The 12,086-nt window shown below is 48.8% G+C and overlaps 1 protein-coding gene across 1 annotated transcript in view; it reads right to left on the bottom strand.

Annotated features, from left to right (window-relative positions):
- The window catches only part of SPOCK1 (SPARC (osteonectin), cwcv and kazal like domains proteoglycan 1), a 500,054-nt gene extending 490,791 nt beyond the window's left edge, over window positions 1–9,263 (bottom strand). The window contains exons 1-2 of the mRNA XM_032336640.1: window positions 9,083–9,263; window positions 8,263–8,448 (exon numbers count right to left, since the gene is read on the bottom strand). Coding sequence (XP_032192531.1) covers window positions 8,263–8,448 — 186 coding nt within the window. The 5' untranslated portion in view covers window positions 9,083–9,263. The remainder of the gene's footprint in view (window positions 1–8,262; window positions 8,449–9,082) is intronic.
- Between the last annotated feature and the right edge of the window lie 2,823 nt (window positions 9,264–12,086).

The following is a 12,086-nucleotide window of genomic DNA, read 5'->3' as shown; positions in this document are numbered from 1 at the left end:
CAGAGGCTTTAACCTACTGAGCTACCCAGGTGCCCCTGTACCCACGTGATTATCTTTTGACTGTTTATCTGTTTGCTAGATAGTAAACCCCTGGAGGGCACAAACCTCCTCTGTCTTCTTCACTAAGCACCCAGCAAAGGCCTGGTGCAGAGCTGGCATTTGGAGAACGATTTTGCACCAACAAACCATCATGGCCCACAGTAGTGATTTTTGACTGCTTGGGTTTTCCTAAACCGCAGCTAACCTGCTCTGCCTTTAGTGAATTATAGCTCCCCTGAGAGCCTGTCGTGATCTCTGTCTGATTGAGATCAGAGAGAGAGGCCTGAGTAGAGAAGGAAGAAAGGCCTGGCCAACCATACCAGTATATTCCTGTTGGTTTTGAGGCCAAACCAGGAGTTTGGGGACTCCCGAACTCCAACAAGCAACATTTGCTAGACCCTGGAGGAACTTCCTCAAGGACAGTAATGCAGAACCCCACCCACCCTAAAGCCAGCCTGGATCTATCTGTCTATAGGACGAGATGAGTTTTATACCTTTTGAGATGGGCTGGAGGCCACAGGATCAGAGCTTAACATTCAAAGTGATTCTGATTAGGGCTGAGCTGGCAAAACAGGGCTCCCTGGGGAGCCCTTCACATAACTCAGATTTCAGGCACAGCTGGACACAAAACCCTCTCATACCCATCATGATGAGTTGCCAGTTTCAGGAGGTCCAGTGATGATGGGAAATACATGGCAAAGTCTTCTGTGCCAGAAGCTGCAACTGGAAATTACCAGAAAACAGATCATATGGAACCTCTCACAGCCTTCCAGACTGGCAAGGAATGCAGACAGGCTAAATGATAATGGGGGAAATCTCCCCAACATTTCTTGAAGACATGAGACAGTAAACAACACCTGGAGCTGTGTGCCAACATTTCCCTCACAGGGCAGAAGACAAGTGACCCTCAGAAAGCAAATCAGAGGAGCCGGTATACCCGCCACCCAAAGATCATGAGCGTCTTATTTTGCTCTTTGTGTCACGATCTCAGCCTCCCCCAAACCCAACAAGTAGATATGATCCCTCGATTTTATATAGATGAGGAAAGTGACGCTCTGGCCAAAGACCCAAGCTTATACTTGGCAAGACCGCAAGGTGAACTCAGGTCAAAGAGCGGGCTCTTCCCTACAACAGGACTCAGTTTCAAAGAGCTATGTCCCACTCGTGCAGGGGTTGCGTTTCTTTTTCAGTTCCCCCTGACTCTCAACAGCACTCCATCTGTTGGTACCCATAATCACTACCAGCCACTAAAAGAATGAGACACATGTCCAAAGCTAGCATGACTTACTGGGGCCCGCCCTCTAAAAAAACAACTTGTCCCCATCCTGGAGATGTGGAAAGTCCTGATCCCGAATCACTCATTCACTCATTCATTCATTCATTCATTCACTGAGCAGCTTTCTGTGCTGAGCTTAACCGTAAAGGTCTGGGAATACCAAATTCTATACCACAGGGTATCCTGAAAAGGGTTATAAAGTTGTAAAGTCCAAGCTTAAAGATAGAGATTAGAAACCCCCAAAAATGTTTTGCAGTATGTGTGTATGATGTAGAATCATGCCTACCTACCCAAAACTACCAAAACTAAAAGCACATGTCTGCAATTCTCCTATAAGCTTTCTTTCCCAGGGATACAGCAAGAGGTGTGCTTAGGAAAAAACGTGAGTCAACACAATGCTTACTGACCACCTACAACACAATGCTTACTGACCATCTACTACACTTATTGTGCCAAGCACAATAAGACTCGGGCTCTGACGTCTGGAGGCATCCAGTGATTTTAAAAGCTAAAATATAAATATATACAACTAAAATTGAGGAATAATACATTAAGTGTTATAGGAGCTGTTGTTAACATAAAAAAAAAAAATAGCCTCCACCTTTTCAGCCTTTATTAACCATACACTTTGCTAAGAGCTTCCCAGGCATTGGCCAGTTTATTCTCCATAGCAGCCCTGTAAGGCTGGTTAACATACTGGATAACCCTGTCCCCTTAAGGAGCTACCGCTCCACCCTCCTTTGCACCATGGGATTCAGTGAAGCCCCCACCACCACTTTAGCCCCACATCCGTCCCAGGCCTGGACAATTAGCATATTCTACCCAACTGTCCAGAATTGTTGACTGGGGATGGGTATATAAAACGGCTAAATCTGACAAGTCTCAATTCTGGGAATTTTGTTGGCACTGCTGAGATATAAAAACTTTATGATGATATAAATTTGTACTTGCCATGAGCTACCACATGGAATTAATGAGCCTGAGAATAAAACCAACATAGGGGGAAAGAGAGCCCAAAGACTGGGGGGTGTGGGAGGGGAGAAGAATGAGCACAGACACCCAAGTCCTACGGGTAAGCTGAGTGTCTGGATCCAACCTGACCTAAAGGCATAGCTTATCAGTAGGATCTTCAGTTACAAAGGAGGTTTTCTTCTCCCTTGAAGCCAGCCTGAACTGGATTTCAGTTACTTGAAATCTAGAGTTCTCACCAATAAGAAGGTTACTATCCCCACTTAACAAACGGAAAGTCAAGGATTCAGAGAGGACAACTAATCTGACTACCTTGGGTTTAATTAACCAAGGTTTGGGAGGCCGCACGATAGGAAGCCTTGAGTCAGCCTGCTCAAATGACAGGGGCATTATTTTTTCCCTCCACGAGGGCCAAGGTGGAGACAGGCAAGTCACCTCCCAATGCTCCTTTTTCTGCACGGCGGGTTCATTTCTTGTTTACCTTTACAGTGAGTGGGCAGTCCTCTGAGGACCCAGGTTTACCCAAGGGTCTATTAAATTCTTCATTCTGGGCACTGTCTTCTTTCTTAGAAGTACACAAAAACGGTGCATTTTAAAAGTAATGGCATCTTATATTAGATGAAATAGGGTAAGAAGATACTTGTTACCTTGGGCAAACTGTTTAATCCCTTAAGGAAATTTATTTTGTTTGTAGTTACCTCATCTGGGGAGAGGAGTGTGCCTGGGTCTGAGGAATTTCCTGAGGAACATCTACAGTCACCTCACCAGAAAAAAAGTAAAAAGTGTCATCCTCAAAGTGTTCAAGTTTAGATACTGAGTGTGTTTGGTCTGAAACACACTATATTAGGTAAATAAGATATGATCAATTATAAAATATTTTATTACTAACATTACTCTCTCCAAGCAAGATAAAAGAGTTGAGCTCATAATTACATCCTACTCCTCTAGGGGAATAACAGGCCCCATGATCCATTTGGGACACTTCTTGCTTTGGGAAATAATTTCATCAGTCTACAGGAAAGGAGTATCTTCTCAGCAATCCAGTTCAGCAGAAGCAGTATAGCGCAGCACTGGGGGAGGACCGAGAGAGGCAGGGAACTCAGCCCAGGAAGGTCGACTGAGGCAAGAAGCTCTCCCACCCTTGCCAGGCAAGAACTAGGTTTTCTCTGGCAAGGACAAACTAAAGGTAAAGACAGAAAACACGAGAATGGTCTCAGGCCTACAGACTCCCAAACGGTCTCTTTACAATGATTCCTTTGAAATAATTATTTCTACCAGTGGTCATTTAGTACAGGGGATTTAAGACAGCAGGTTCATTAAAGAGAATCAGGATCACAAACTCATTTAAGTCTCCTTGAACCTGTTTAATCAAAATGATTTTCTGCTACTCTCTATTACAAGCCGAGTTTCTGTGGTGACAGATTAATGACTGATCCACTAAGCCATACCACCTCTCTTGTCACCAACTCTACTGACAGAGCCAGCCACTATTCTATCAATAAGCCCCATTTGCCCTTGAAACTCATGACAGCTGAGATGTTAAGATCAAAGGGACAGATCAGACACTCACTGACTCCCCAGTTCTGCTACAGAGACCACCAAATCCCCCAGAGTATACACCAAGAGGAGAAAGAATGCAGGCTGGTCCTTATGGTCTCATTAGAATTACAAACTCAGGTCACTCCAGACTAAGATAAATGCCAGCCAAGACAACATTTCTGATTCTTCAGGCCTGCTCAAGGTAATTATCCTGGAGTTAAATGTCAAGTCTAGTTTCATGTGTGCATAAGAAAGAAAATGTCATGTTTGGTGTAAGCAACAATATTATTTTAATCACATCAGAAGCTCATTATTAGCAGAAGATAAGCCCTGATGTGACCCCTACAGTAAGCCGTATCTACCTGGCTTCTGTTCCAGTTTGCCTCAAACTAAGATTCTTCACTGATGGCCCTCAGACACGAAGTACAAAAGACTTATAACATGATAACAAAGAAGCTTCACACCCTAAATCCACTCCACTCTTGACTGACTGCAAAACACAGCAAGAATCTGGAATCAGACTGCCTGGGTCCAGTCCAGGCTCTTCCACAGCCCAGCTCTGTAACTTGGGGCAACAGCCTCAACCTCCCAGATGAAGTCGATAACGGTCGATAATAGTACTTCTCCCCTAGGATGGTTATGAATTTTAAATGAGATAATATATGTAAAGGGCCTTAAACAATGTGGTTGGTTAACATCAGGTATTACCTACTTCTGCAATATTTTCATTTTTTAATTTCAACCAGAGTGTATGACTGTTATAAGAAAAAACTTCTCAAAAAAAAATAAAGTAAGATAGAAATGCATGAAAACCTTAAAGTATTTCCTCCAGTAGACAAGAGGTTACTGAGAAAAGAAATCACATTATTTATCTTGTGCATGCTTACAGCCCACGCTGCCTAGCACATACTAGCCAGTCAGATAGGTGTGGGAATGAATGTGCAAATAAATGTAAAAATGAACAGAGGAAAATTTCCTTAGAGGAATGACTATGAAAAGCAAAATCACACTGAGGAAAAATCTAGAGAATGACTATAGCCTCTTGACCCCTCTATCTCAAACCACAGAGAAGTTAAATGTATAACCGTAGAAAACTGGAAATTATTGTACAACTTAATACAAACACCTGCCTTCTTCATCTTCTCCTGTGCAATACTGTATTTGTGCAAAAATCTCAGTCTCTATCTGACTAAAACATCCCAACAGCTCATCTTGATAAAAGAATGATGACCAAACCGACCACCAATTACATTTAAGAGCAAACATCTCCCAACATCTCAACATTGTTCTGTTTCTCCTGGATCCCTCATTCCAGCAACAAACCATGGAGCAGTTCTGAAAGTTTTGTTTCTGTCAAGGAGACAGTGATTAAGTGTGTACCTAGAGCAACAGGATCACCTCAAAGTGCTAAATAGTGGCTCTCAGGTCATCGCTGGCAATGCCACAGGACACTCAATGCAGGAGAGCAGGGAGCACACAGCCGACCCATCATTTCCATTTCCAAGTAAGCCCAATAACCATCACCAAAGCATATGATCAACATTCTAACAGGAGACTTTAGGACCTAATTTTCAGTTTCACAAGACCAAAAATCACTTCTCGATCTTTCTTCCCCAAGTGCCTGGGTAGTCCATTTGGTTGAGCAGCCAACTGTTGGTTTCAACTCAAGTAATAATCTTGAGGTCGTGAGATCAAGCCTTGCATCGGGCCCGGTGCTCAGTGGGAGTCTGCTTGGGATTCTCTCTCTCCCTCTGCCTCTCCTCTCTCTCCTTCCTTCTCTCTCTCTCTCTCTCTCTCAGAAAAACAAATAAACCTTTAAAAGAGAAAAATTTAACAAATTTAAAACAAATCTCTCTCCCCAGAGGCAACAAGCTTTTTTTCACAATGACTTTCAAATATTGACAAGCATCATAACAGTAATCTCAGGACACACTCTCTGTAAGTTATCAGAGGCCTCAACAAAACAACTAAAACACTAGCAGAGAAGCAAGCTTTGTCAGCCTTAAGCAAGAACTGGCTTAGTGCAAACAATCAGGCTGGCTGGGCAACTGCCCCATTTGCTGGGTCTTCGTCCACTGTCTACTGAACATCCAGTCTGTAGAGCAACCAACCTTTGTGGCCTGGTCCCAGAGAACAGAGGCTTTGTGGTTACTCAGAGTAAATGACCCAATGAAGATGCCTTAAGGTGGAGCCAAGGAGTGTCTAGTTTGAGTTTCACAACTTTGAAGAGGTTACTAGCCATAGCTGGTATCACAAGACCCCAGGAAGCATATAAAATGGTTGATGATAAAACCTGTCTGGGACTTTCTCAACATTTTGAGATGTTTTTAAATGGTATGCTGGATAAAATGATCATTTTAAAAGAATATACACTCATAAAAATCTTAACATCTAAAATTCTCCAGAAACAACAAAAAATTCTCCAGAAACAAAAAAGATTTCAAGAATGCTTTGAACACAGAAGCATTTCTCTTATTAAGTTCAGACATTTCTACAATAGTTAAGGCAGTCTTTCCTAAATATAGTAAGAATTATCTAGGATGTTCGTTTAAAACAGAGTTTTTCAGCAGTCATTCTGGAAGTATGGAATCAGGCTTTCCAGGGGAGGATTCTGTGTGCTAGAATTTAACAAACACCCCAGGTGAGCTTCATGATCCATCAGGTTCGGGACAACACTGACCCAAGGATAAAAAAATGTCACCATTTGCAAGCAAGATGAGAAATAGAGAAAGCTCAACTTATAAAAATTTAAAGCTTAATGGGAAATAAGAATAATGTTGTGCTTATGATACACCAAGAGTAGAAACTTTTGAGCAGACACAAAAGCACAGTAAACCTTTCCACACCCTGAAGGCCAGCAAGCACAGGTGTTTTCAATCTGACCCAGGTGCCAATCTAACCAAGGCATTGACAAAGATGTGCCTTTTCCTCTATATCCGGCCCAATTCTTCCACCTCTAGCTGAAGTAAGCAACTGCCTTCTCCCGCCACTCTATCCAAAATGGAATGATGAAATACATTTTAAAATGCAAAATTATTTCTACCCTATTGAGTCCGTGAATGAAGCCTTCTTTGGGGGGCGCCTTTGGGGCAGTTCAGCATCTTTTTCAGCATAAGGCAAATAAAGTCATCACAGGACTCTTCCGAAAGGAACAGAAAGGGGATGCAAGATGGTTAACAGAGCAGGTCAGGAACAGTGGGAGGTGTGTCGGGCATCTCGTGGTTGGGGAAAGCAAAGAGGAAGTCTGCTGCCTAAGCCAAGCTCAAAATTAATGTGAAAGTTCATTGAAAGTGTTTGGAATCACGTTTCAAAGAGAAGCAGCCCACAGTCAACTAAAGAGGGGAGGAAGAGGAACAGAGAGAGGAGGGAGAAGCCCTCACTGGAGACTGTGGGCACACCTGCTCCTCAGGGATGGGACCCAGAGAGATGCTCTTTACAAGTACAAGCAAATATCTGGATTCACTGGACTTCCTCAGACTTTTCCCCTGCAAAGGTGTGAGGCTACCAGAAATAGGGCTAGACAAATCCAGGAAAGGGAGGGAGATTCCCACACATCTCTCACCTAAAAGAGCCTGGTGACAAGAACAGGGACTCTTGGGGCAGATCTGTCTGAAGGGCAGGAAACCCTCATGTTAAGTGTCATACAAGTTCTCTCCCAGTTCCCTCCAAGAGCGTGGCCCCAGCTACCTGGGAGAGCCTCTAGAAGAGCTGTCAGCAGCCCCCATAGCGCCTGGGGCAGGGGGAAGGGGGTTGCCATCTGCTGGAAACACTGTGCCACTGTTTCTTGTCCTGCATCCTCTGGGACATACCTGTGGAGCAGCAGCCAGCCTTGGGGACAGAAACAGGCAGCAGATGTGCCTGCCGGGGCTCCCCCATAGGGTAGGAGACCAACCCCATGAGCAGTCGATCTACTCCCTTTCCCCTAAGACACCGAGGGTCAAAACCACCACACCTCCCCCACACTAGTACTGTCAACATTGGATGAGGCCCATGGCCACGACCCTCCAAAGCTCCTAGAACACCTGTCTCTAACACATCAGCTGAGCTCAGCCGCAAGCCTAACATCTGTAGCATGGAATCTTCTGGCACAGCCTAGAGTCTGTCTAAATCACTCCTGCCCCAGGAAGGTTCTCTAGGGCCCTAGGTAAAGTCAACCATGAACACGACGGGGACTGAGAGCCTGAGGAAGCCTCTCTCCGTTCAAATTCTGTTAGTCAGTTTCCTCCCCGAGTCCTATGATAACACACACCTGGACCACAGGTCGCAGGCAAAGAACATCAAGCCTTCGAAGTTGTCTTTAAAGTTCGTCTCCCACAAGAGGCAGCCTCGGAACCCCGACCAACGAACTGCGGTGAGCAGGTCTGCACCAATGCCCGCTCCACCCCGCCCCAGAGGCCCCCCGGGCCCCCGCAGGGCCCGGCAGCAGCAGCGGTACTCACGTCTCGAAAGCGGTTCCAGTACTTGTCCCGGTCGTACTGGGAGACGGTGCTCAGCCACTGGTCATTGTCTAGGAAATTGCCGTTGTTGGGGCCCGCGCCGCCCGCCAGCGCGTCCAGATGCCGGCTCTCCACCTGGAGGAAGCACCACGCCGCGGCCGCCGCCGCCAGCACGGCGATCGCTGGCATCTGCGGGCAGGGGGCACGCCGGGGCGTGAGGCGGGAGGGCAGGGCCAGGCGAGCCCCTCGCGCTGCACCCGGCTCTCGGCGCCTCGGCGACCCGCCCGGGCTGTAGGGACTGGGGCTCTCACCGCGGGGAAACGGTCATCCCCCGCACACCCAGGGCGCCTGTCGCGGATCTGGAGACCCGGGGACCCCTCTCACGAATGGGGGGCTTAGTTTCAAATGAAGAGGCTGCGTCACAAATTAGGGGCTGCTACCAAACTACACAGGACCCCTGTCGCCTATTCTCCGGGTGCCCCACAGACCGCTACTCTCAGATCGGGGTTTTCAGCACCCCTCCCTAAAAACCGGGAGCCCGGGATCCGCAAGCCGCACTCCCACAGACGGTGCCTAGAGCTCCGGGGTAGGGAGCGGGGAGAACCGGGCTCGGAGCAGCAGCCCAGGCTCCGGCTGAACCGGGCGCGGGGTGCGGGGAGGATGTACTCGCGGCGGGGGTGGGGGTCCCCCTCGCCCGCCCTGCCGCCTCGGCACGAGGGGCGCGAGGAGATACCCCCAGGCCCTGCCCCTGTCAACCTTCCGGTGGTCGCGGGGAGGTCCCAACTACCCCAAGTTGGGGCGCGGGGTTCCGCGGGGCACGTACCGTGGGGGCCGGCCCGGGTGCCCGCGTCCGAGTTGCTCGAGCTCGCGTGGCGCGGTCGCGGAGGAGGCTGATCTGCCGGCTCGCTCTCCTACGCTCCTGCCACCCGTCGCCGCGCGTCCGGCCGCTTTGTGAGCCCGCAGCGCTCTGGCTCCGCTCGCTCTCCGGCTCGCTCGGGCGCGGCGACCGCGGGCGGAGGAGCCCGAGCGCACGAGCCGAGGCCTCTGGCGACCCCTGGCGGCCGCGCGCTGCCGTGCCGCCCGCCCGACAGCCGCGCCGCCCCTGGGCCGGGAGCCTGGGACATGGTTATCCACAGCTCAAGGCAAGGCTGAAACCAGTTTTCAGGCTCAGGCTGCTGACGGCGGGCGGAGACGAGTGAGGATACAAGGCCGAGAAGCCAGCCAGCGTATAGACATTCTCAAAAGGAAGGTCGTCCCGGCCACCCAGGTTAGACTCACCTAGGTCGGGGGGGGAGGAGAGGCCTTCTTATAAATGCAGATTCCTCCAGACCTGCTGAATCAGCATTCCTTAGGAGGGCACCCCGTCCCCTCCCCCTCCTCCCCTCCCCCTTCCTCCCAGGTGAGTGAATTTCTGCCCTGGCCTTTCCTGGTCGTGTGCCCATCTTCTTCTCTACACTTCCATGCCCCATGACTCTGCCCACATCTGTCAGTGCCTTAAAACAGTCCGTCTGACCTCCATTTCTATAATGTCTACGCCCTTCTTTCCCCACGGTGGACCTGTGCGTATCTTTTCGTGTTCTTCTGCAGAGAAACCCATGTCTGCTTCTGTTCCCATCCCTTGAGAACTGGCCCCGGCACCAGCCTGTTGGATTTTCCTCGAGGACAGGAAGGAGAAAGAGGAAAACTAGATCAGGCTTGGAGGGAAGGAAGGAGTGGGGCTGAACCTGACCTCCCCCTCCCCCACCATCTGGTTTCCAGGGCCTGGTCAAATAGGGCTGGAAAGGAATTAATGCAGTGCCCTGTGTGCATACAGGTGACACTCACCTGCTACCTTTCTCTTGTACAACCACACCCCATTCCTCATACATCTGAGTGATACCTTCTCCCCTCTTCTGTCAACACAAACACACTTAAAACCATTTGTGGTGCTTTCCTGATGAAAACCAAACTCTGAGTGAAGCCCCCAGACCCTGCACATCTGTCCCCGCTCTGGCTGCCTCTGGTGCCACACTTTCCTCCTTCCCTGACTTGGATAGGTTGGTCTTGGTGCAGACCCTAGTGGGAATAGGATCCCCCCGCCGCACGGGGTGCTCACTCCTGCCTGGGCCACTGTCCACACTCAGGCCAACATTGGCTTCATTAATTCACCTCTGTAGCCTATACATCCTGACATCTTCTGAGTAACGCTTGCTAAGACTCTTAGCCAAGACTTGCTAAGTGAGGCCCTCCTTGAGAACACATTTGTCCAGTTGTCAGCTCACTGCCCTTAAAATCCCTTAACCACGTCTGTGCTCCCCACCTGGCTGTAACAAGGGGAGGACAGAGGCCATGTTTGGCTCATTCTTCTCTGCCCCCACTCCCCAGAGCCATGCTCCTGACACACAGCGAGAACTCAGAAAATAAGTGATGAAGGAGTGAATGAATGAATGAATGAATGGCACCCAGCTGTGGTCAGGGACCACACTCGGCCAACATTCCCCAGCCTGCGTGGTGTGGTCAATTATAGGTCATGCCGCAACAAATTTGATTCCATGTCATTTCAAGTGTGGAAATTGGATTGTGATGCTTCCTAAAAAGTAGCAGATGCTTATCCCAACATTGCTCTGGCTGATTTACATTCCTAGAAGCATTCATCAGAGGGAGAAAAGGGAGTGGAGGCACAGCTATGTATTGGGGGCCCCATGGCATCTGCGGCTTATTTTATTATGGAAAGATGTTCGGTATTTCAGGATCCTGTCCTGGCTGCATCAGAGTTGGAGAGAGGTTTAGAAATGATGGAGAGAGCGTTTCTTAGTTCTCATAGAAACCCAACCAAGCAGCCACTTCGCCATTTCTCTGCCCAATTTGACAGCAAAACTTCTCCAAAGAGTTGTCCCCAAATGTCATTCTGCCTCCTCAGCTCCAGTTCTTACTTTTTTTCCCGCCCACTCTCATGTGCTTTTCATCCTCACTGACTAACTGAAGTGACTTGTCACCATCCGCAACCTCCTCCAAGTCATCACACTGAGTGGGAGACCTCAGTCCTCCCCTTCTTGGCCTTCGAGAGGTTCCTAGAGGCTCCTGTGGCATCAGCCCAGCTGGCTCTGCCACTCCCTGCTGGGCACGCCCACCGGTCATTTTCAGGGCTCAGGCCTGGGGCCTCTACTCTGTCTATACTGTGTCCCTGGGTGTCCCCATCCAGTCCTGCCCTGAGATTCGGCAGTTGCATTTCCAGCCCCAAAGTGTCTGGTGACTTCCAGCTGTACGTCCAATTTTGTACTTGACATCTCTTCCAATGCCCTATGAGTATGTCAGACTGGACTGGATGAAACCAGGAGTCTAGATTTCCCTCTGTGAACCTGTGCTCTGAGAGCTCCCTACTAGAGTAAATATAATCCCATATACATGACTGTGAAGGCCAGAAACCTGGGAGAAATCTTCTGTCCCTTATTTGTCCTTGCTCCTCACCTCCTATCAAGTGAGCTGACCTGTTCTACTGCCCACCACCCCTCCAGCCCATCCACTTTGCTTCACCCACATGGCACCCCAGGGGTCCGCAGCCACTGCTGCTTACCTGGAGGACCACACTGGCTTCTCCCTTAGTCTTCCCTGATTCTCTGCTTTCCCCTCCAATCCATTATCCATGCAGGATAATCACTTCCTAACAGAAATCATTCCCTTGGAAAAACTATTCAATGGCTCATCATGACATGAAAACAAAACCCCAAACTCTTTCCCGGGACTGAGGAAGGCCTGTACCACCTGACCCCTCTCCTCCCTCCTAGTCCCTGGATTGTCGCAGTACTCCTTGCCATGGTCTTGCACACAATGCAAGCATGCTCCCACCC

This window comes from Mustela erminea, chromosome 3 (genome assembly GCF_009829155.1).
Source record: "Mustela erminea isolate mMusErm1 chromosome 3, mMusErm1.Pri, whole genome shotgun sequence".
NCBI classification, from domain to species: domain Eukaryota; kingdom Metazoa; phylum Chordata; class Mammalia; order Carnivora; family Mustelidae; genus Mustela; species Mustela erminea.
The sequence above is the reverse complement of the archived record's forward strand: the minus strand, read 5'-3'. Positions and strand labels throughout refer to the sequence as shown.